At 41.7% G+C, this 25,411-nt stretch overlaps 1 protein-coding gene across 4 annotated transcripts in view; it reads left to right on the plus strand.

Moving 5' to 3' along the window:
- The window catches only part of Tdp1 (tyrosyl-DNA phosphodiesterase 1), an 88,454-nt gene that overhangs the window by 49,815 nt on the left and 13,228 nt on the right, over positions 1–25,411 (plus strand). For all 4 annotated transcript variants that reach the window (XM_005390276.2, XM_005390279.2, XM_005390278.2 and 1 more), the window contains one exon: positions 23,193–23,295. In XM_005390276.2, the coding sequence (XP_005390333.1) occupies positions 23,193–23,295 (103 nt within the window). The remainder of the gene's footprint in view (positions 1–23,192; positions 23,296–25,411) is intronic.

Below are 25,411 nucleotides of genomic sequence, written 5' to 3' on the forward strand. Positions count from 1 at the left end.
CATCCTGGAGACTAAACTGAGAACTTTGTGAACAACTGATTTATGAGTACAGCTATCCTTTCATTTAATATGTTTACCTACTTCGGAGACAGGGTTGTAGAGTTCATATGAATGCTCCATCGGTGAAGTAGCAGACAAATTAAGTTTTAAGAGTTAAGTTTTACCTGACCAAATGCTTGCATGGTCTCTAGGTCTTAGGTCTTCCTGTGCTGCACCCGTGCAGACATCTGTCACATCATGTCATCTACCAGTGTGTCACCTGGGGCCAGCATTCCACCAGCCACCAGAATATCAAAGATATTTCTGCATATCTTCCACAGACAAGTTTTGCTCCAAAAATGTCAAGAAACTTAGCTATCACTTCCAACTCAGTACCAACTTCAGTTAAGCCTTAATAAGACAGCCTTGGAACTGCTGAATATAAAACCCCTCTTTTCCATCTCTTTATCTAGTTTCAAAACATTGGCCTTATAACATTGGCTTTTGATTATCCGTAAAAGATAGCTAAATTTAAGGCAAAGAGAAAAAAGCCAGAAATCCCCAGTGTGGTGGCAACTGTCTCCTCTGCAACCCCAAAAAAGTTTTAATAAAACCTGAAAATCTTGCCTCTGGAAAAAGAAAAAAACAAGGTAGGGATTACCAAGGATAAAGCTTCATTAAGTTTAACTTTTCTGAAACTTTTTCTACTTCAGTTTTTTTTTTAATATTTATATATGTTAATGTTTGGGTTTGGGTTTAACAACTACATTTTTTAAGTGTAACAAAATTAAAAACAAATACCCCCTGCAAAAATATTATAACCATAATAAGCAAAATGGATGATAAGCAATATGAACATTGATTTTTAACACGATAATAAAGATACTTTTCTTTCAAGGTGGTCACCTTTGGAAACTGCCATTCCTCAAATCTTGCCACTCTTTGAAATTTTCTTCAAAGAGAGTACTGTGTGTGATTGATGTATTATCAAATAAATATTTCTGACAGACACTTTTGGTTGGGCCTTGTATTCATTATCTGTTAATGTATAGTAAATCCAAAACTGTGATACTTTGATAGTTTATTACCCTGCAGTTTCTGTGAGTTGGGTCTCCTGCATGACGTCTCACCAGGCTGAAATCAAGCTGTCCCCCCAGCTTTGAGCTCATCTGAAGCTCAGGGCTCATCTGAAGCTGGTGTTGGCAGAATTCATTGCTTGTGGCTGTAGGACTGAAGTTCCAGCTTTCTTGTTGGCTGTCGGTGGGCTGTCCCACCTGTTAAGGGGCTGCCTTTCGAGCCTTGCATCTTTGCTATCTGCATCTTGGAAACTGGCTAGAGAATCTCCTCAGGAAAGACATTGACCCACCAGGATTATTTCCCTTTTGATGAACTTAAAGCCATGTGATTGTTAATCTAATAATACAGTGAAATCCCACCATAGGGACAGTTGTCAAGGAAGGGGGTGACATAAGGCCTGTGCACCAGGGAGCAGTTCCAGTATTCTCATTCATGGGCCTCATGGGTGTTTATTGCCCAGTTTGAGTTACCCTCTTTTTTTTTTTTTTTTTTTTAGCTCTCTCTCTCTCCTGATAGGCTTGAAATTTCTCACTGTTTTTAAAATGGAGCTTCATCTTCCATAGCTAAGCAAGACTATCCTTAAATATACTCAGAAGACCGAGCCCCAGGCTCCAGAGGCAGTTGGAGGAGTACAGGTCTATACTTGCAGCCAAAGGAGCTGGCTTTATTGGAGCAAGGGACTAATCATGCAGATGATCACTCCAGAGAACCAGATACTCTTGGGTGTATAGATATGTTAAAAATAATGACTTCTGAATGATTAGTAGGAACCAGGTGTGGTGGCACATGCCTGTAACCCGAGCTACTTACAAGGCTGAGACAGGAAGATTGCAAGTTCAAGCCCAGCCTGGTCAACTGTGGAGACCTTGTCTCAAAATGAAAATGGCTGGGAATGTGGCTCAGTGTTCCCTGGGTTCAGTCCCCAGTGCTGCTACTGCAAAAAAGTAGAAACCCCCAAAACTTGATTTCCTAATCTAGAAAAATTCATCACTTTAGAAGTAGACCCCATGTATTTCTTTATTTTACCACCTGCTGTTTCCCTGCCCATAGTATGTGAAGGATGTTGGCCTCCTGATTGTGGAAACTGACATTTCTGCAAAATATGAAAACTCTACTTTCTGAAAAGTGGGGACTCTTCCAAACATGCTAACCTTGATGTAGTTTTCATCTTCCATTCTATTCTCCTAAATACCAGTGCATCACTGATTTTATATATTCTTATTTATTAATTGTCATGTTGGAGGTTCTGAGTGGATCCTGGTTGTGTTTTAACTTATAGTTGCCATAGTTACCTTATCATTGAGCATGGTAAAATCTACACTAAATCCTTTTGAATGAAGTTTCTGTTTTATTGAACTGTCTGCATTAGAAGTTTTTGCTCTCCTCTAAGAAAAAATGAGTTTATAATTATCATATTTCATCTCCTACCAATACACTCATCCTGAATTTTGCAAATTATTCACTCAACGTTTGAGCTTTCTGCCAGACTAATAGAATGCTTAGTCCAGTGCCTGGTCAGTAGGGGGATCAGAAAATTTGAATGGATGAGCAGTAGCCCTTGAAGTTAACCACGGTTCACTATCTGACTACATTTCAGATTTAAAGTTTTTTTTCTTTTTCTCTTTCTGCGCTCTGTAGGACAGTTATGCTTCTCTTTCAGGGCTATCTCAAATGCTCCTCTTGAAGTGAAATTGCTAGCTCAGTTCACACAATTCATAACTTTTTCCTTCGTGTCTCTGTGATACTCTTGTTGGGTCCTTTTTACATCTTCCTGGGCAGCCATTCATAAGTTCCTTTGCTCTTACGGATTATGAGCTGTTTGAGAGCAGGTGCCTGGTCCTTTTCCTCTTTATGTCTTTAGCATCGAGTACTGTGCACGGCTCATGATTGCTGGCCAGTAAGTACAGTCGTGTGTCATTTAACCATGGGAATATGTTCTGAGAAATGCAATATTGACAATTTCATCATTGTATGAACCTCCAGCGAGCATTTACATGAGCCTATATTATATCACTCAGACTCTCAACGTGTCCTCTTATTTTTAATCTTAACATTTTTGTAGGAACTTCTTCTGCGTTTATCATACATGTTTGCTGTACACAATGACTGCATTCACTATGGGAAGTTGGTGGATGTACATAACACATCTTAATTCTTTTTATTTCCCCTCCCTCCATTCCCCTCTATCTCTGTTTTTTCTTTCCATTTCCAAAGGATCTGTCTCCCTGTTTTGTAATACCTGTCTTTTATTTTGCTCTTTGTTTATACTTTGGGTCAACGTGGCCTCTTGAGACAGTCAAGAGATGTGGTAAACATAGGTGGATGAGGCTGCTACCACTCTACGTGCCCTATTGTTTCACAGTAGACATTTTTTCTTAGCGTGAGCACATCCTATAATAAGGATTAAAAGTATAGTACTGTAAATGCATAAACTAGTAACATAGTAATTATCAAGTGTTGCGTGTTATAGTACATAATCGCGTGTGCTATACGTCTATATGACTGGCAGCTCCATAGATTTATATACTCCAGCATCATCACACATGTGGATATTGCATTGCACTGTGATTTCTCCACAGCTACAGCATCACTAGACAATAGAAATTTTTCAACTCCAAGCTAATCTTGTAGGACTACCAGCATGTATGCAGTCCATTATTGACTGAAATATTCTTAAGCAGTACTTGACTATATAAAAAGGGTATAGCCAGGCGTGGCACACACCTGTAATCCTATCACTGGTCTGAGGCAGGAGGATCACCGTGAGTTCTAGGCCAGCTTGGGCTATATAGTGAATTCAAGGACAGTCTGAACTGTATATCAAGATGCTGACTCAAAAAAAAATAAAATAAAAAAGAATATATAAAGTCTGTCTTCTCACTCCTATGCCCCCACTACCATGCTGTTCAACCAGAAACCATCTCTGCTAGTTTCTTGAGTTTAATGGCTTTAGCTCTCTGAGCATTTTCAAGCTGAGGGTCCTCAGCTGGTGATACTATCTGAGCAGCCAGCATATTACTGAGGAAGTAACCCGGGACAGAGTTCAAAGAGCCATGTCCTACTTTGGATTGCCACTTACTGGCCTTGCCACTTGAATTTTGGAAAGCCATTTATGATATGGCCTCTTTTTTTTGACTTATGGAATGCTATGACATAGGTGATAGAAGATATATGTGGAGGTTACCTATTAATTGGTAAGATGTAGTTAATGTTAATTGCTTGCTTTTTATGTTAGGCCTCTTGGGATTTATGAAAGCTGCCTCTGACACCCATTAGCTGTTTTGCATATATAACGCTTTGATATATAATAAGTGATTTAAAGACCTGTCCATAGATCCAGCCCTTTCTAAACTCATTATGAAGTTAGTTCAAAAATTGGTCATAATTACTTTGTTCATGTAAGACAAGGTCATTCAGCCAGCTATACGTTCAAAGAGACTTAAAACTAGCATTTTAGCCTGAACTTCGTAGTGTGTTATCTAGGGGGCAGTTTTCTCTTTTGTCTGGCTGTTTGCTTTGGTGGCAAGTTATTTATGGTTTTAAGATTTTTCCTTCCATCTGTTTTAATGCTGTCATGAAATCATCTTGTTTGATGAGCGGCCTGTTGTTATGGAAATTTGGGGGGACATGATGACAAACAGTGTCTAAATTTTACCACAGAGCTAAGCGGTTAAGATGATGAGCTTTAAGAAGAACCTTTGACTAAGGAGACATTGCCTAGGTGTAGTTGGCAGAGCCAGTGAGAACAATTGTAAAAACTGTGCATTGTGGGAGGCAGGATGCAAGGTAGATGCTAACATGCGCTGGAGCCCTGTTAAGGTTGCCTAGCAACAGACAGGCAATGCCGAATAGTTAGGGATGAGCAGAAATGTTGGTGCTGCCACTTTTGGAGAAAATGAGACAAGTGCTTGCCTGTAAAATCACTGTGGCTTTTTGAAGAAACATAAAAGACATTCTTTCCTCCTCTGCTTTTCAATACCACTGTGCAATTCTTTAATGTCAGTTTCTTTTATTCTGAAAGTCTTACTTTTCTTTCCTTTTGTCTTAGTTTTTGGGTGAAAATCAAATTAGATCGCACACACACACACACACACACACACACACACACACGCACAAAATTCTTGTAGATGTTATTGGATAGACTTGGTTGCCGGGCACTGCAGCCACCAGGTATTGGAATTCATTGGAATGCCTCATGTGCTTTGTTACAAATAATGATTATCAGTCCACAGTCTGCAAATGATTTCCTTGTACACTGGAGATTATTCAAGGTCATTCATCACCCTCGCCTCCTTGCATTTGGGGCAAGCTAATCAGAATCAAAGAATGCCCCTTCCCACACACATGTGAATGAGTTCGCCATTGATGGGAAAAGCCCGAGACCCCTGACCTGGGACCAGTAGGACCTTTGTACAGTGGCATCACTAGCCATGAAATGTACCTGTGGCTTGGGATGGGAAGGATCCGGCTTCCAGAGGACACTTGTGTGTTTAGCACATGCTGACTAAGTCCATGTTTATACTAACTCACTCCCCCCTCTCATTTAGGACATCCTAGTGTTATCCCTATTTTAGAGATGTGAAAACTAAAGCACAGAGAGTTTAAATAATACACACCCAAGTGATCAAGGGGCAAGTGGGGAGAGCTGAGATTCAAATCCAGGTAGTCTGGCCTGAATATTTCTTGCCTGGGCTTTGAGTATGGGTGATGAACAAGACAAGTGTGGTACCTCCCCTCAAGCAGTTTGCAATCTAGTTGGCGTAGCCCTGTTGTCCTTCTCTTTTGGGACTGGCACTGCTCACTCAGGCCCTGAAGATCCCTGCTTCCCAAAGCAGCACCTGTCCACTCTTCCCTCCTCTCTGCAGACGCCTCCTACCACTGCTGGGCCAGGCCTTCTGATCTCTCGTGGCCTTCCACCCAGAATGCCCTGGCTTCCTCCCTCCACTCTCCATAGTACACCCCACACACACTAAAAATTTTAGATTTTACCATTGCTGACATTTGTGGCCATGGCTGAGCAAGCTCAGATAACTACGCGGCCAAAAATGAATCATAGCAGTCTTGTTTCAACTACCTCTGTGTGCCCTACCTCTGTTCCTTTATTCAGCAGATGTTTAATGAATGCCTGTTCTGTGCCAGGCATTCTTGGGGTACAGTGCCTAAACCCTCAGTGCTTTCTTAGAACACTTCCTCATTATGGTGACCCACTTCCCAATTTCTAGTCAACATCTGGGCAGCTGAGAAGAGTTCTTGGGTACCTGACTCCTCTAGCTCTCCCTGTCCAGTCTGTTCACGCCAAGTTCAGCTGTATCATGTAGCAATAATTACCACCGAGAGCCTGAGTCATTCTCTTGTCTCACATTGCTTTTAAGTCTCATCTCCTGTCATCATTCAGTCTTTTACTCATCTGTTCTGCCCTTTGCAAATACCCACTCCATACCTACTCAGGACACCATGCTGAGCCTGTGGGCTCTAATGTTGATAGCTAGATCTGCTGACTACTGGCTGTTTGATTTGTGTGTACTTGGCTGTTAGTGTGTGTGCAGGGGAATTTATGCTGTAAAGGTTAAGGGCATCCATGGTGTTACATACTGATAAGTAGGAGGGAGCAGTTCAGAAAAGAGAACAGTCGCTTGTTGATGGAGAACTAGATGAAACTGCAGAAAGTGGTACCTTATTTGCCTTATAGAGAGGTGTGTGATGATGGTGTGATTTGGATAAATGTGCTCCAAAGGCCCAGGTCTTAAAGCTTGGTCTCCAGGCTGGCCTTTTGGGAGGAGTTGAAACCTTTGAGAGACAGGACCTTGTAGAAGATTCTTAAGTCATGGAAGGGAAGGGGACTGTGGAACCCCAGTGGCTTCCTCTCTTTCCCTTTTGCTCCATGACCATGAAGTGAGCAGTTTTGCTCCATCACTGGCTCCCTGCCATGATGTGCTGCCTCACCACAGGCCCAAAACAGCAGAGTGACAAATAATGGACCAGAACCCCCAAACCTGTGAGCCAGATCAAACTATTTCTCTTTATAAGTTGATTGGCTGTGAAATTTTGTTACAGTGATGAAAAGCTGAGTAACACAGTAGACCTCGGGAGCATATTAGGGAGAAGAAATCATGACCTTGAAGTTCTTGAGACAAGCAAGGAGTGTTGGTTTAGAGGGATCACTAGGCTGGCACAGAGTGTTATGTAGGGAAGGACAGGAAAGAAGTGAATGGAAGGACAAGTGAATGGAGCTGGTTTGGCAGCAGGCAAAAGATTCTAGACTTTTTAATTAGAGATTGCTGTAAGTTTTGAACAAGGAAGTAGGGTGATCAATAGTGTTTTAACATGATTCTGTCATTCAGGCCTTTATAATTGGCATATTGTTTTATTTGGGGATCAAGCTACCATGTGTTTTCTAAGATCTAAATGGTGTAGGTATTATTATGCCTGTTTTATGAATGTAGAAGTGGAGACAGAGCTGAAGCTGCTCATCCAGTAAATGGTTGAAGCGAAGCTTGAATCCAGATCTTATTTCCCCCAATTCACATGCTCTTTCTGGGACTCCTTTGTGGCTAGATTAGAGGGAACAGAACAAGGAAGCAGGAAGCCCTCCTCAGACTCTGATGCAAACCTCCAAGCCTGGGTGCCTACAGTGGAGGGGAAGGCAGGTGGGCACTCACACACCGACATTGTACAAAAGGACCAGAAGGGTGTGGTATACAAAAGGACCAGAAGGGTGTGGTAACAGGCCCAGGAAGCAGGTCGCAAGTATAGTTCTCTAGGAGAGTTACCGACGTTGTCAGGTGTTACAAGGTGGTCACTAGCCCCAAGGAGGGCTGTTCCTCAAGTGGTACCAGAAGGCGTTGGTGAAAGCATTGCATTTGCTCCATAGCACCCTAACTTGGTGCTGTTCACTGCTGGACTCCAAAATGATAGGAACAGTTCCCGGCAGGCTGCGCCACTCTAAAACTCAGAAAAACAAAGCCAGAACACCAGCCTTCACCTGCTGCAGGGCTCCAAGAGAGAAACGCTCTTCAGAAAACTTTCCAGGGCCTCTCAGGTAACCTGACCAAACACTGGCCATCCATCAGCCCATCAACCTTTCCTGGCCGTGCAAACAACCCACTGTCAACAGCCACATGCCCACTTACTGACGGTTGCTGCCACTCTCCATACCTGTTGCCCCCGTCAGCCAGGGCATGGGCTGAGTACATGGTGTTCTCGGTGTGTTTCCCAGAGCCCCGCAGGCTCTAGAAACTTCTTTCTTGGTCCACTGCGACAGTGGGCAACGAGAGATGAGTGTGGGCGATTCCTTGGTTCACCAGGAAATACTTACCTTTTATTTGCTTTAATATTTCCTTTGAACAAAGGGTTCCCCAGGTTCAAAAAAAGATTTTTATTAAACCATGATAAAAGATCATCTCCCAGGGCCCATTCTCACAAACATTTCTTAGTTCTGTTAAAGGTATTAATACTACCCAAACCTTGCTATTGTGTTGTGCTTTGCAGTTTTCTAAGCATGTTCACCTAAATCAGTGATGGCAAACTTTTTAGAGGCAAGTGCCCAAACTGCAGCCCAAAACCCACTTATTTGTTGCAAAGTGCCAACACTATAATTAAACCTAAATATTTAGGTTTTTGTTTAGAAAAAACAACATGGTGACTTGGCTCGCGAGCTGACAGAGTGCTTTGCGTGCCCACTGCGGCATGCCTGCCATACCTAGGTTTGCCATCACGGACCGAGATTATTTCATTCATTCCCCATTATAACCCAGTGCAATGAAAGATGGTGTTCAGTACATACTGTAGGAGAAGAGATTGGAGACCAGATTACGGAACTGCAAGGTAACAGAGCTAGCTAAACCCGAACCTAAATCCTGTACATCTGCTGATCTTTTCAAGTTTTGTGTTTATTGCCTTTCTACCATAGGAGGTAACAACATAATGGAACGCTGCAGTGCAACATAAACAGTCAAGAGAATTCGATCATATTACTAACTGTTAAATACACAGTGACATTATTTGATATAATCTTCTAAAAATCAATTCTGACCTGAAATTTGAAGAGCAGTTTGGGTCCTAACAATACTTTTTTGTCATTTGAGGTCTCCAATGCTGATGCAATGGCTTCTGAAATCCTTATAATTCCATTTGTGGGATAAGGGATAGATGGATCCATTTAATGCAGCTGATGGGGCGCATCCCCTTTGGCACTCGATCTCACAAGATAGTTCAACATCTGCAGAACTGATTTGATTTTAACGATGCTATTACACTCCTAGTATTTTATTGCCATCTGTAATAATACTGGGGGACATATATCTGTATCAGTATCACCTATAATAAAAGTTAGAGACATCAGAAGCATACCTATAATCCCAGCTACTCAGGAGACTGACACAGAAAGATATCAAGTTTGAGACCAGCTTGGCAGCTTAGAAAAACCCTGTCTCAAAATAAAAAATGAAAAAGGCTGGATTTGTAGCTCAGTGCAAAGGCCCTGAGTCTCCTGTACCACACACATCACACATACACACAAAGACATGTACACACGCACACACAGAGTTGTATTTTGTAAAAGAAATCCTCTTGATTTCCTTTAAAATAACATAGAAGTTTACCATGTCTGTCTTGGGGACTCATACCAGGATTATGAAATGAATGATCCACCTGGGGAATGAGTTTTAGAGCCATTTACACCAAAACTGTAGCATTAGGAGACTGGGGAGGACCTGCCTTCAGAGAATTCCATCATTTAGTGACCCACACCAGAAAAAGACCAAGAGTCACTTCCCATAAACTCAGCAAAGAATTCACGAAAGTGATAGCTAACATTTGTTAAGTGTCCTGTATGTGCCAAGGACTTTACACACCTTATTGGACATAATCCTATTAACTTTATGGCAGTGATCTTGCTACCATACTTTACAGGTAAGGAACCTACAATCAGCAAGTTACGAATTGTGATTGAAATGCATGTAAATTCAAATTCTTCTCCCACCCACTGTCCTGCTGCACCTACATTTTTAAATTTTGTTTTTGTTTTCTGAGTCAGGATCTCACAATGTAGTTCAGGTTGGCCTTGAACTCTGAGCTTATCATCCTGCACCAGCCTTTTTTCTTTCTTTTTTTTTTTTTAATTTTTATTTTGAGACAGAGTCTCTTTAAATTGCTCAGGCTGGCTTCAGACTTGCAGTCTTCCTGCTTTGGCCTCCCAAGGAGGGATTTCAGATGTATGCCATCATACCCTGCCGTATTGTGCTTGATTGTCAATAACTAAACTTTTTCTCTTAAGTTTTCTTTTAAAAATTTCCAATCATAATACACAAAATAACCTTAGTAAGTTTATCTTCTACGCTGTGTGTCACCCGTTTTGTTGAATTCATTTGATGTTTCTTGTGGCTAGCATCTGCAGGAGTCAGTGTTAGAAGAGATCTGGGGGCTGGAATAGTGGTAGACAGATTCTTGAAGGAGAAGGGGTTGTGGGGGAGGAAAAGCCTCAGATATCTACAAGAGTGAGTAGGGTAGAAGGCATCCTGGACAAAGAAATGTGGGGGCGATGGTAAGCAAGACATGTCTGGAGGTAGTCAGTAAGTCAATTCAGTTAGAAGAGAAGTCAGGGAAAGGCATGATAGGAAGTAAAATTGAAAAGCATGGAACAAGTCACTCGTGGCAGGTCCTCGATGCCAGGTTACAGCATATAAGTAGAAAGAAAATGTTGATGCTTTCCGAGAACCACCAGAGCAAGAGATAAAATGAGGAATCTTCAGGGCAGTCCGTTTGGATCTACACCTAAGGTTAAAAGGTCTTGGACTAGGGGGCTCTTCCTGAAAAGAGAGGATGTTGCGAGAGTAGGGTAGGTAAATTAATAACCAGCCATATATAGTTGCCAATGGAGCACACAAGTCCAAAATACCTGAGATTTTTAAGTTTGACCAAATGAAACTGCTAAGAAGGGAATTCAGGAAAGAACTGGTTTTCAGAGGGGAAGGTATGGCAGTAGATCCCATTTGGGCAGTATTGGGTTTGAGGTGATGGTAACACCAAACAGGAAAATCCACCTTGTGGTTGAAGATGCCAGCTGAAATTGGATGATGGGTTTAAACTGGAGGTGTGTGGGAGTCATCCTCGTCCAGGAAGTGGTTGCAGTTGGTAAGAGGAAAAACCTTCCCGGAAGAGGAGAGGACAAGAGAGTGAACTGAGGGCAGAGGGGACAGAGTAGGGAGGACAGCAGCTGGGCACAAAGCTGTGTGAGAGAGGTAGGAGAGAACCAGATGATCCAAGCGGAGAAATCCCAGGAGAGGCGGCGAACAGAAGTAGAGAGAACCGTGTCACAGAGGTCCAGGCCAGCTTTCTCAGCCGTGGCTGCACTGAGATTCGAGGCCAGGTTGTGCATGCTTTGTTGAGAGGCTGTCCTGTGGATTGTCGGGTGTATCCCATCGCTGACCTCTTCCCCGTAGATAGCAATGGCATTGCACTGTCCAGTTGTGACAACCAACACTGTCTTCAGATCTCAGAATCAGCCCTGGTTGAGAACTAGTGGTCTGGAAGAGTAAGGAAAATAGAAAGACCACTGTGCTCGGCAAGTACCATTCTTGTTTGAGGTGGAGGTCAGACTACAGAGACTTGAAGGGAAGCTGGAGATGTGGACAGTTCAGTTATTGTATCAGAGAAGGGAGAAGGGGCATCTGGCCAAAGTGGACACTTGTGCTCTGAATTTTTTGCTTTTCAGATTACAGTTCTAACATCTATATTAGCTAAATGTCTTTGGAAAACCATGGTTGATGGGAACTCAAACAATTACTGAATGGCTACTACTATAAACTTTTACCTAGTGTTCAAAGTGTTCTGATACAGTATCTGAGTATTTTCTGGAAGATCAGTACCTGGTGTATTAGGCTAATATTGAAAACCATGTGGCTTTTATAGGTAAATGGTCACAACTAGAGACCATACTCGTAAGTGAAATAAATCAGACCTGTGTGTGCAAGCACCGCATTGTCTCACTAGTGTAAAACCTGAAAGAGTTCATTTAAACTCGGAGGTATGATAGACATTGTGAAATGATAGGAAAACACTCAAGGGTAAAGGGCAGCTGGGATGTGGGAAAAGAAAAGGGAAAGAAGGAGAAATTTTATATGTATGTATATACAGGATAGTTAACCTAGTTGTTCTACTGTCTTGTATTTCTTTGCGGAAAGAAACTGTTAATGAGTCCTTGATTGATCAATATTGCATGTTTATCTGTTTTCATGAGAAACCACTTTGAAGATATCAATATGTAATACAACAAGCATTGTTAATTTCCTACCACTTTGTTTGTAACTCTGTATTGTCTATGCTGTTCTTTTGCTATTTTGTAGAAGGTTGTCTCTCTGTTAATGTTTTCCTCCTTTTATTTTTAAAAGAAAAAAAAAAAGAAAACCAAGGGACTGACTGCCACTCAGTCCTCTGAGTGACACAGGGTACCCTGTCCTGTTCAGACCAGCAATTGTATTGCACGTCTATTGACTTCCTAGAGTTATATTAGGAGGAGACCCAGAGTTGTGTTTAGAACTACGTGCTACACACACAAGATAGTTAAGATAGATATACTACTAATTGCTGTTAGCTCACTGAAAGGATGGGTATATGCCTATATTGCTTGATCAGTTTTTATACCTATATCTTGTTTTATGAGTAACTACTTTGAACATAACAGTGCACAATGTACTGAACATTGTTACTCTCCTACAGTCTTGTTTTAAATTTTTATACCATTGTTTATTTTTCTTCTCTTAAAAATGAAAAAGGTGTCAAAAAGAAATATGTGCTACAGCCCTGGCATACTTTGATGAAGACACTTGTATTTATGAAAGGATTAGCTGTGAAAGAGCAGATCAGAAGGATAGATGGAGAATTTTTGCCTACTTTACCTACACTGGAATGCTGGAAAATAAGGAGGCTGTTCTTCATTGGTAGAACTTTGAGATATTCTTCTTTTACAGTTTTTATTAGTACATATTTGCAGTGCTTAATGATTACATTCATAGTGGGGAGATGGTACATGTACATAACACAGCTTCATTCCTTTTACTCCCCCTTCCCCTCCCATATCCCTCCAAGTTTTGGTCCCCTTCCCATTTGCAAAAGATCTGTCTTCCTGTTTCCTGTTTCTTTTGTTCTTTAATTATTTATACTTTGGGTTTCTCATAGAAGAGAAGCCATGCTGCATTTAAATTCGTGTGTCTGATTTATTTCACCTAACGTTATTGTCTCAAAGTGACAGTGACTCAAATCTATCCTCCTTTTGTCAGTAGTACTCCATTGTGTATAAATACTATTTTCTTTATCCATTCATCTGTCGATGGACATATAGGCCACTTCCAAGATTTAGCTATTGTGAGATGTGCTGCTATAAACATGCTATAATCATACATACATATCGTTATAACATGATGTCTTTAATTCTTGGGAAGATACCTAGAAGAGGAATAGCTAGGTTTAATGGAATTTCTAGTTTCAGATATTTGAGGAGTCTCCACACTGCTTTCCACAGTGGTTATACTACCTTACACCAACAGTGGAAAAGGGCTCCCTTTTCTTTGCAGCCTCTGTAGCATTTATTATTGTTTGATTTCTTGATGATAGCCATTCTTTTTGGGAGTAAGATAGAATCTTAGTGTCATTTTAATTTGCACTTCTCTAATGGCCAAGATACTGAACATTATTTTCATGTGTTTATGGCCATTTGTACTTCTTCTTCTGAGAGTGGTCTATTCATTTAATTTGCCTATTTTTTGACAAGGTCTTTTTTTCTGGGGCATCTAATTTTTTTTCAGTTTTTTATACATTCTAGATATAAGTCTTCTGTCTGGAGTATAGCTGGCAAAAACGTTTTCACACCCTGTAGGTTGTCTCTTACTGGGAATAGAATAATATAACCTGAAATCCAGGATTGTGATTGCCCAGGATTACTTTTGCTATTCTGGGTCTCTTCGGGTTCCGTATGAATTTTAGGATTGTTTTCTCTAGTTCTATGAGGAATGTCATTGATATTTTGATTGAGATTGCATGTAATCTATGGATCGATTTTGGTAATATGACCATTTTGACCAGAAACAAAAGGTATCTTTCCATTTTCTGATGTCCTCTTCCATCTCCTTTTTCAGAGTTCTATAGTTTCATTATAGAGGTCTCTCACTTCCTTTGTTAGGTTAAATCCTAAGTATTGAATTTTTTTTTGAAGCTATTGTGAATGATATTGTTCTCCTAATTGCTTCCTTGGTGAGATCAGAGTGTGGAGGAACACTATTGATTTTTTTATGTTTTTTTTTTTCATCCTGAAGCGATCCTTGAAAAGTAGAAAATGGACAAGGTGAGATCCCCTGAGAGAGAAAACAGATCAATTCAGTCCCTAGCATTTGTGCAGGGATAGATTCAAGTCTGAAGCCAGGAGAGTGAGCTCCCAGCAGCCGAGGCCTGTTGTCCAGGCTGCCTGTGTTGCAGAAGGGCTCTCAGAGCTGCCCTGGTTTAAGCAGACCAAAGCTCAGGATGTGCGCGCTGGGGCCAGAATGACTGCTAGATTCAGAGCGCCAGGGAGCAACACAGGCTGCCTTGAAAGGATTCCAGACTTTAAATCTTTTCTTGTGGAGGAATCATTTTCATTTCTTCTGAGGATTCAAAGTTAATATCTTTTACCCAGTTGTTTTTTTTGTTTTGTTTTGTTTTGTTTTGCCTACTTGTCATTTTCTTTTTAATTTGAATAACTTTTTAAATTTTAATAGCTGTGTATTTTTTATTTATTTATGTCACATTACAATACAAGTTGCAAGTGCGGCTTTTTCATTTTGTCAGCTTTCTTTCCATTTTGGATTCTTTTATGATCCAACACAAAGCCTAGATCAGAAAGCGTGTTTAGTTGCTAGAAACTGCCCACCTGTCTTCCAAAGCAACTGTATTATTGTGCTTTTTACCAGCAGCGAATGAGGGCTGTCACTCCATGTCCTCCCCAGCATTCGAGCTGGGGCCCGAGCTGTGGATATTGGCCGTTCTGGTGGGTGTGTAGTAGTGAGTCATTGCCAGCTTACCTGCAAGATGTCTGATCGGATCTGTTGCCCATTTTTTTAAGCAGGTTATTTGATTTCATAGTGAGTTTTAAGGGTTCTTTATGTATTTTAGATATCGCAGAACTGTGTTTTGCAAAGGTTTTCTCTCAGGCTATGCTGTGTCTTTTCATTCTAACAGTTTTACTCACAAACAAGTCTTTAATGAAATCCAACTTGCTGATTTTTTCTTTCATGCGTTATACTTTTGTTGTTGTCTCTAACAAGCCCATGTCTTCTAATATTTTTGTATCCTTATCTTTTAGGTATGTCTTATAAATCTAACCTGGTAATCTTTATCTTGTAGGCAACTTTAGTGCATTTGAATTTCCATGTCAGTACTACTATATTTTTAATTTTCTGTTGTTTTATTTTGTACTTTTAGTTTCTGTGTTACTCTTTCTTTGCCTCTTCTTTTTCACCCTTCTGTTGATTCATTAAGTTCTCACCCTTTGATTTTCTTCTGTTAATTTTAAGATTTTATTGTTTAAGAATTTAATCAGTATTTTTTGTTCTTCTCCAACAGTAAAGAAATACAGATTTCTAATCCCAATTATCCCTTCTCTACAAATTCCTTATGCTTTAGTAGCTTATTTCTAGGCTTTCAAAATTAGTCATTGATGTTATTTTTACAGTCAGTTCTTGTGTACATTTACTCACAAGTTTACTAATTCTCTCTGTTCCAATTATTTTCCTTCAATCAAATTTGGTTTGATTTTCTGGACTAGCTACCTTTTACATTTATTTAATATATCCTTTTGGCACCAAGTTCTCTGATTTGTGTTTCTAAAACTGCCCTTACTTTTGCCCTCATTTTCAAATGATAAATTAAGTGGATTTTAAATTCTGTTGATAATCATTTTTTTCCCAGTTCTATAAAGAGAGCTTGGCTTTTGAGCTCTGTTCTTGCTGTTGAATAGTTGCTATACAATTGTTGTTCCTTCATGAGAAATCTGTCTTTCTGGTGCCTTTAAAGATTTTTCTTTTATCTGTAGGGTTCTGCAGAATAACTGCAGTGGATACTTTGGTATAGGTTTGTGTTCATTTAATCTTAGCAGGATTTATTATATTTCTTCAATCTGATGACCTGATTTATCAACAGTTCCCTACAAATATTGGCTATTATTCCTTAGCATATTAACTCTCTTTTTATTTCACTTTAATAATAATTATTAGATGCTTACTGGACCCTGTCTTGTACTTAACATGTCTTATTTCCCATCTCTTTGCCTTTTGAGTTGCATTCTCCCTAATGCCTTCAGATCTTCCTTTTGCTTCATGAGGCTTTCAGATGTGACTATTTTATTCTTCAGCAGTGTTTTTTTTTTCTTTCTTTCCTTTTTTTTTGAGTGACATTTTTATTCTCAGACCTAAAATACCATATGCTGTATGGTTTAGAGTTTACGTAGTGTCCAGCTGCCTGAGTTCAAATTCTTGCCCTGTTGTTTACTACCTATGATGCCTTAGGAAATTATTTCAGTTTTCTCATCTGTTATATAAGGATAATAGTAATAATAATAATGAAATCTATTGTTTAGAAGAGGATTAGTAGAGTTGGAATATGTAAAAGAATTAAAACAATGCCTGGAACTGGGCACAGTGGCACACACCTGTATTCCAAGCACTGGGGAGGCTGAGGCAGGAGGATTGCTTGACTTCAAGGCCAGTTTGGACTACATATCAAGACCCTGTCTCAAACAATAATAAACCAAGTGTGGGGGCACACACCTATAATCTCAGCACTCTAGGAAGCTGAGACAGGAAGATCCCAAGTTTGAGTTCAGCCTATTTCAAAAATTAAAAATACCAAAGGCTGTGGAGGTAGCTCAGTGTGAAGGCCTGCAGCATGGGGTGGAGGGGTGGGATGGCAAGTACTGTAGTAGGTACTGAGTACTAACTGTTATTATCAAATTTGCTTTCCCCTCTTAAGATTTCTTTTACTTCTAAGTCATTTAAATGTAATTATTTTTAAATCACCACCTAATTGACCAATCATTTGAAGTTCTAGGGCATCTAATCCTTCTTTCAGTTGTCTTTTGCTCATAATAAATTTGGGTTATTTTCTCATGTTTTGAAATTTGGGGTTATAAATGTCTCTTTTTAAGGCTTTTACTATAAGAATTCTCTGGGACTTGAGGGGACCTCTTCACCTCTAGATAGATTTTTTTTTCTGCTGGTCTCTTCAGGAACCTGGAAGCAGTATCTCTTTTAGTCTCTTGATATGAAGTAGGAGAGATTCCTGGCACTCCAATATTGAGAGATCAGGTAGAAGAAAAGGAGTAGACAGAGAAGTTGAGAGTAGAAAGCAAGCCAAAGTGTAGAGAAATTAAAGAAAAATATTATATTCCAATGAAGCCAGTTGCAGGGGGCAGTGTTAGTGGATGTCACATGCTACTACAAGAATGAAAAAGGTGAGATCAAAGAATTTTCCATTGGATGTAACAGTGTGTAGGTTTTCAGTGACTTTAGATTTCAGAAGAGTGGTGTGGAGAAGAAACATATTGAAATCATATATAAGACTGAATACTAAATGGGATTCTTTGCAGTGCTATACTGGAAGTTATAGGCAGTGCAATAAAACAAAGAGAAAAGGGAAAGATTGTAAAGGAAGAAGTAAAACTGTATTTGCAGCTGATATGCACACTTACAAAAATCTAAAGAATTTAAATATAGTATTGGTAAAAAGTATCAGAGACCTAGAAATAATCTTAACAGAGGATATGTACATTGAAAACTGTACATAAAACACTGTTGAAAGAAATTAAATGTAAAGATATGTTTATGGATTAGAAGATTCGATATTATGTCAGTTGCTTCCAAATTCATTGACAAATGTTATTATGGTTTCAATCAAAACCCCAGTGGGAACTGTTGTGAAAATCAAGCAATTCAAAGTGGATTTGGAAATGCCAAGAATTTAGAATAGCCAAGACAACTTCGTAAAAAAGCAAGCTGATTTCCAAAATTAACATGGATATGCAAAGGCCATGACAGTTGTGAAGAACAGGCCTCACAGTGCATGATTTCAAGAGTCACCATAAAAACACAGTCAGTCTGTGGTGTTGACATAAAAATATATAAAACCATCAGTAGAACAGAAGAGACTACAGAAATAGACACTAGCATCAGATTTTCAACATGGGCAGCAACGTACCTGAATGAAGAATGTTCTTTTCAAACATGGTGCTACTGCAGTTGGATAGACATGCATAAAATAAATAAATTTGAGACATTAAGTGAACAAAAGTAATTTTAGATGAATGATAGACCCAAATAAAGAAGCTAAAAATGCACAGAGCAAGGTTTGGCACTGAGAGCATCTTGTAGCTCCAGCTGTTTTTCTGCACAGCTGTTGCCCCACTGTGTCATCATGCGCATTCAGATGAGCACTGCTCAGGGGTGCCCAGTGAAGCCAGGAATTTTCTCTTTGGGGTCAAGAGGAGCACTCCACTTAGATGTGAACTGAGCGTCTCTGGCCTCATAGACTCTTGTCTGGAAAGAGGTTTTTGGTCTTATGCTAATGGTCTTCGTTCTAGAATCTGAAGCCCAGGAGAAGAGGAGTGGCTTGAGGGAGCCACAGTCGGTGAGGAAGTAGGGACAGAACCTTGTACCCCGATCAGGGCCCAGGGCTCTTCTCAGCCTTTGCCTTCCTTTCTTTTCCACGTACCTTGTATGACATTTCTACACCTCCCTGAGATTTCCTTTAGAAAGTTTTTGGCTATACACTATAGCATATGCTCTTAAAAGTGTAAACTTCAGTACAAAATTTTCATATTGTGGGCTGAGAGCAAACTTGTAATTAGCACCCACACCTGAAGAACTATAGCAGACTAACCTACCACCATCTGTGCTCTTTATAAGCAAGGGCCCTATAAAGTGTTTAATTAAACAACTGACCATTAGCTTAGCTGTAGTAGCTTGGTATCCTTTTCAATGTGGGCTGCTGTACAAAGTACCATAGACTGAGCAGCTTGTAAACGGTAGGCATTTATTTCTCACAGTTCTGGAGATAGGAAGTTCATGGTCAGGGTGGAGCCTGGTTGGGTGCTGCCGAGACCTCCTTCCAGATTGCAGACGTGGAGATCATTCTTCTCACCTCACTTGATACTCGCTTTGGTTTGACTCTGCTGTTCAGCAGCGCTGACGTCACCCAGGTGGAAGCTGATGCACTCATCACTGAATCTTGAAAGGTTCTGTCATCCACCAGGCCAGGCTAAGGGCTCTGAATGGCTGATTCCTTGTCATGTCTACCCTTCCTCACATGGTAGAAAGAGAGCGAGGCAGCTCTGGAGTGAGACTGTCATTCATGAAGGCGCCACCCTCGTAACCTAATCACCTGCCGCATTGCCCCAGGGCTTCAGATTTCAACTCACTAATGCAAACAGTCCACACACTTGGTAATGGGCCGACCTGGCTAGGCTGAACTGCTCTTTCTAGACTTGCCTTCTTTGCATGTTTGTGATTAGGGTGGGTTCCAAGAGGGATTCTTAGGAGATATTTGGAGGACAAATGTCAGACAGCTGCTGTTTTTAGTGTGCCCATCACTGTATGCTAGCTCACTCTGCTGGCATGAGGCAACAGCTGGACCTTCCACCCTCCCCTAGGTACCCCTGCGGCCCCTCTGACGCCTGGCCATCACCAGATGTGTATGTATATTTAGCTCTGTGATGAAGGAGCTCTTTCCATAAGACACGCACACTCCCGGTGCCAGAGACAACACTTGCTGGCAGCCTTCTGTCCTCATGGGCTTCCGTTTGTGTTGCTTCCCACTTAGCCTTTCTTCTTCTGGCTTCTGCTGGCCTTGTAGACATCTAGTTTCAGCATCAGGACAAAGGGAACAGTCTTCTAAAGACTGCTTGACCAGCTCCCACCATTGTATAATGTTAAATTCCTGCGATAGGTACATAGATAGATAGATAGATAGATAGATAGATATTTTAGTTCTATTTCTCTGACTGGCATACCTCTGTCCCCCAAAAGCCGCTGTTTTATTATCACTTCATTAGTTGCTTAGGCAGAGTTTTCGGCAGACAGTAGAACATGTGTCATCCAGAATCCCACCCTCTAGACTTCCCCATCTTACACAGTTGCTCCATTCCTGAAAGAATCAAGATAAATGAAGTGTCCCCTGTTTAGTGCTGAAGCCACCATGTAACATCCATTAACAATAGACTACACCGGGGCGCTGGGGGACAGAGCAGCTGGCCCAGAAGGTGACAGAAGATGGCAGGAAGGACAGGGCAGGGGACAGTGTGGGGCATCTGCTCTTGATGGAGGCAGATCCTGAGTGGAGAACAGAAGCTAGAACTCCTCTGGCATTTGAGCAGCAGCAAGTCTTTGTAAGCTGCCCTGTGGTGTCACTGTGCCTTATGAAAGACATCAGGCCATTTACTGTGCATGAAGATACACGGTCCGCTTACCACCCACACCCGGAGCAGGCAGTGTCAGTTTGGAAATGCAATCCCATCTTCTCGGAAGCCCCAGGTGCCAGTGATTCAGAGTATTACTCAGAATATAGAAAATTATTGCAGATGATATTTCAGGGGATGTTGATTTGTCACCTAGACAACCTCTGAGTGGCTTTCAGTCTCTCAGTATTCACCCTAGAGTTTTTAAGGTTCCAGATACTTCAAATTCTATTAGAAGCCAGTTCCAAAGGAGGGGTTGGAGGAAGCCACCTACAAAGGAGTCCCCATGGGCTGCACTGAGCTTTACTGTAGAATAAGCGCTCAGACCTTGGAGTATGGAGGAAATGCATCCTGTGGGGAATGATGAGAGCAAGTCCTGCAGAAGGTATTCCAGCCTGCGGGTGCTGGGCTGACAGTTAAGAGGGTTCCCCACGGGCAGTGCTGATCTAGAAGTGAGAGAAAGTCATAGGAGCAATACTCCAACTTCTCAGTTTTAGGACTAACATGTGAGAACCCTAAAAGCAAAGAGCTTTCCTGATGTTTGTTTGTTTGGAGGGGGGGACAGTCTTGCTTTGTAGTTCAGGCTGGCCTTGAATTCACTGTGTCGCCCCAGCTGATCTTGAACTCGGTGATCCTTCTGCCTCAGCCTCCCGGGTGCTGGGAGGTGTGCACTACCATGCCTGGCCCTTGTTGAACTTTTATTTAAAGAAAATATTTTTCCCTCAAGTCATAATTCCACTTTCTCATAAGCATCTCTCTTCCTCTGCATTTTCCATCTCTTTCGGACAGTGACAATGGCGTTCATGATCATGGTCCCTGTGCATCATAAATAGTTCCCTACCTTTATTGTGGTCCAATTAGGAAGGCAGGAAGGTGCATGAACACACTCTTTTTTAAAGCAAGCATAATCACTTTAAGCGTTTTCTTCGCTGATTTCCACATTCTTCGCTGTGCTCCTATGGAGCCCTCGATGGAGGTCATTCTTTTCATCTCGCTTGATACTTGCTTTGGTTTGACTCGGCTGTTTCAGCAGTGCTGATGTCACCCAGAAGGAAGGTGATGCACTCAGCAGTGAATCTTGAAAGATTCTGTTATCCACACGCCAGGCTAAGGGCTCTGAATGGCTCAGATTTTACTAAACTTTTAAAAAATGGAATACATTAGGATAAGCCTAATTGGAGGGAAAAAAGTGGCTTGTGGTGAGTTTACATTAATTGATGAGACTGCTCTGTGGCATTTGCAGTTTTTTTTTAAAAAAAGAGCCTCAAACAGTGCCAGGGGCTTAGAGTCTCCATTCCTGAGGTCCAGAGTGTGTACCCCACCTCCCACACCAGCACAGGGATTGAACCCACAGCCTTCTCCCTGAGCTACATCCCGAGCCCTTGTTCACTTTTTTTTTTGAGATAGGATCCCCTCAAGTAGCTAAGTTGCCCAGGCTGGGCTCAAACATTCAGCCATCATGCCTGAGCTTCCCAAAGTGCTGGATTGGGCTGGGGATATAGCTCAGAGGCACAAGTGCCTGCCTGGCAAGCGCAAGGTCCTGAGTTCTATTCCTGGTTCCAAAAAAAAAAAAAATTTCCAAAGTGCTGGGATTACACCCATGTGCCACCATGCCCAGCTTCTCTCCTGGTTCTCTATAAAAGGTGTGAGAAGTTGTTGTAAGCTGTAGTCAATCTGCTTACTGCGAAACATTAGTACTTAAGTTAGTGCAGTTATCAGACTTCACTCTGCCCTGCCGAACTGCTAGCCTCGAGCAGCCACTCTTTTACTTTCCACTGGCACAGTGTCAACTTTTTTAGCATCCACATGTGAGAACTGATGTACGTTTATATGCTTCACTCCTAGTGTCCTTCCTTCTGCTGCACTGTGATCCTTTTTTTAGCCATGTCCACAAATGTTTGTGTAAAACATGGTTCTAAACACCATTTCTTTCTGGATAGAATTACCAATCTAGAGTCCTCAGAACTACTTTCTTCCAGTTGGAAGCAGGAATTAGCACTACCTGGGCAAAAAGAGTGGGGCAAAAAAAGATAGGAAGTTTAGGATACTCCTGTACATGATGTTAACATGTGTTTTTTTTCTTAAATGCTAGTGTTTGTTTGGGATGGTGCTGGGGATTGAACCCAGGGCCTCTCGCATACTAGATAAGTGCTCTACTGAGCCATCCCCCTAATCCTCTTAAATGCTTTTTTTTTTTTTTTTTTTTTTTGGTCTTTTTTGAGACAGGGTCTTGCTCTGCAGTTCAGGCTGGCCTTGAGCTTACTTTGTAGCCTAGACTGGCCTCGAACTCACAATGATCCTCCTGCCTCAGCCTCCTCTTAAATGCTTTTATATATAACAAAACCAGAATCTTATCTACACCCATCTTATAAAAAGAAAAAGGATATTAGACTCCACCAAAATTTTTTCTAAGGAAAGATAATTATTTTAATAGCTGCCCTCAAGGGAAAATGCAGATGAGGATGAAACTGTCCCAAATTAGCAATTCGATAAATCCTAAGGATTACAGCACAGGAGGAAGTAGAGTCCCTTTTCAGAAATGCCACAACTCTGCTAGAAACTGAATCGAGGTGATTATAGCTATGTATTTTTTGACCCATGGCCCTGCAGCTGTGAACATACGACCCTCACTGAGTCAGGCCTCTCTGCGTCCTTGTCTCCACAGCGCAAATCTATCCAAGGCCGCGTGGGGAGCCCTGGAGAAGAACGGCACCCAGCTGATGATCCGCTCCTACGAGCTCGGGGTCCTCTTCCTCCCTTCAGCGTTTGTGAGTTTTCACTTCTGCCTGCTTCCCCACGCAGGAAAGGAGCTGACTGGTCCCTGCTTTTAGTCACAGTGACATGCCCAAGGTCAGCGGGGCGCAGGGGCAGGATTCCAACCTAGAACCTGTGCTGGTAACCTCTACTGGTCAGGTGCAGTGGGATACCCAATTAGAGGCTGACAGGTGAAGTTCGCCAGAATAGTGAAATAAGTGTTGGGAAGCATGATGGGAAGATGTAGCAGCAGGTGGTGAATGGCGAGTCACCATCGGAATGGCCCAGCCAAGCACAGGCACTGTGGGTGGGTGTGATTGGAGGGCTCATCTGGGAAGCAGAGGGCCAGAGGACGGAGGGAGGAGGATAGGACTGAAGGCTGAGGTATGAGAGAAGTGTAGGAAGAGCCTCACACCTGGAAAGGAGAGGGCAGAAGCAAACTGAGAAGCAGAGAAGCTCGACTTGTTGGCTAGAGTTGCGGGGTTAGCAAAGGTCCTGTGTGTGTTGCTCCTGAGTCCCTGGCAGGGACCGCTTTGGACGCGGTCTCTCACGATGGCCAGCACAGATGCTCGTCTCCCAGGTTTGGAGTAGCACACAGATTGTGCAGCCGAACACCAGACGAAGTGGCCGGCTGTCGTATGAGGATCAGCTTGTACGAGCCATATGTTGCTCCAGACACCAGAATCACATTGGTACCGTGAGGCACGTTCCGTTCCCACCCCCAACACCAGGAGGCATGGTTGCCCAGTTTCTCCTGTCCTACTTCCTCACACTCACCGGTGGAATGCAATACGATTGGCCCACACGAGATGGCTAGTGCTTTTTTTTTTTTTCTTGCTCTTTTCCATCTGTAGCACTTGCTATAGCTAAATATAGGCTAAGCACATGTGACACAGCTCCATTGTGAACCACTTTAACTGAAGCAGATTTAGCTAAGGGGGTGCTCTGCTTGCCCTTGGACTTGAATCCGGACCCATGTAACACATGGGAATTCAGTCACAGGGGTGCTAGAGAGCACGTTCCCTCCCAGCCTCCCTCACAGATCTCACTGGCCTGTCCTCACCTTGCTCCAGGAAACAGCTCTCTCCTCACTTTCGCTCTCCTCCCCTTGCCAGCCTTTATCCATCTTTCTACTCAAAGCGTCCACTGCAAATCTGTATAACTGGCCTGTTGAGGGTGGAATTATGCACGGTTCAGCCCATTTTGTTTGCTTCCTACAGAACAAAACAAAGGAGGTCCACATTCTGCTTACAGCTAAAGGCGTCAGCTTCTGCAGCCTTGGGAGGTAGATGGTAGATGCTTTTTAGGCAGGGATATGCCATGAGGTTCCCCAGTGAGAGCGGGGCATAGTCCCAAGACCTGAGATCTCATGATCTCTTCATGATATTCCAAGTTTATCACAGCTTCTGGGAAACAGTGAGCCCACAACTCTAAGATAGCAGTATGCAGTAATGTGCTGTGATTACAGCGACTCACTGTAAACTGAGGCTAGAGTAATCTCCAATGGTAACTTTAGTAGTGGGAAAATTCCATGCTATTCTAGTTTGGCTTTTGTTGGAAGGATTTGCAAATTTCTAGTCTTTTGTAACTTTTCTGCCCGGATCCTTGATAATGGAAATGTTAGTAAGAAAGAAATATATTGCCCTTCCATGTCCTCTAGGTTCTTCCTGCCTGCTAATTTTTAGCTCAGATGTTTATTCTGTATACACTAGAGAAGGATAATGGAGGGGAAAAATAGGACTAATTGCTTAGAATATGCAATTGATTTTATATAGGCCTCTTATTTCTACATTTTTGGTAAAAGGAAAAGCCCCACCATAGCACACTCAGGTAAAGTAGAAATTTTATTTATGAAGGCCATCAGGGAAGAAAATAAAAAATGGATTCCTTCCCGTTTGTGTTAGCCCAATAGATTCAAGAGATAAGCCTTAACTGGGCTAGATGATTCACAGTTACATTTGAGATTGAATCTGTCATTCTAAATCTTTAATAGATGTATCAAAAACAATGTGGTACTGGCCTAATTCTGTGGCCATTTATATATTTTTTATTCACTTTTTCTATATCTGGAAAACTGAAGAGAGAAATAAGAAATAAGAGGAAAAAGAATGAAATAAGAAAAGAGAAAGC

Source organism: Chinchilla lanigera, unplaced genomic scaffold, assembly GCF_000276665.1.
Source record: "Chinchilla lanigera isolate Chin_1 unplaced genomic scaffold, ChiLan1.0 scaffold00037, whole genome shotgun sequence".
NCBI classification, from domain to species: domain Eukaryota; kingdom Metazoa; phylum Chordata; class Mammalia; order Rodentia; family Chinchillidae; genus Chinchilla; species Chinchilla lanigera.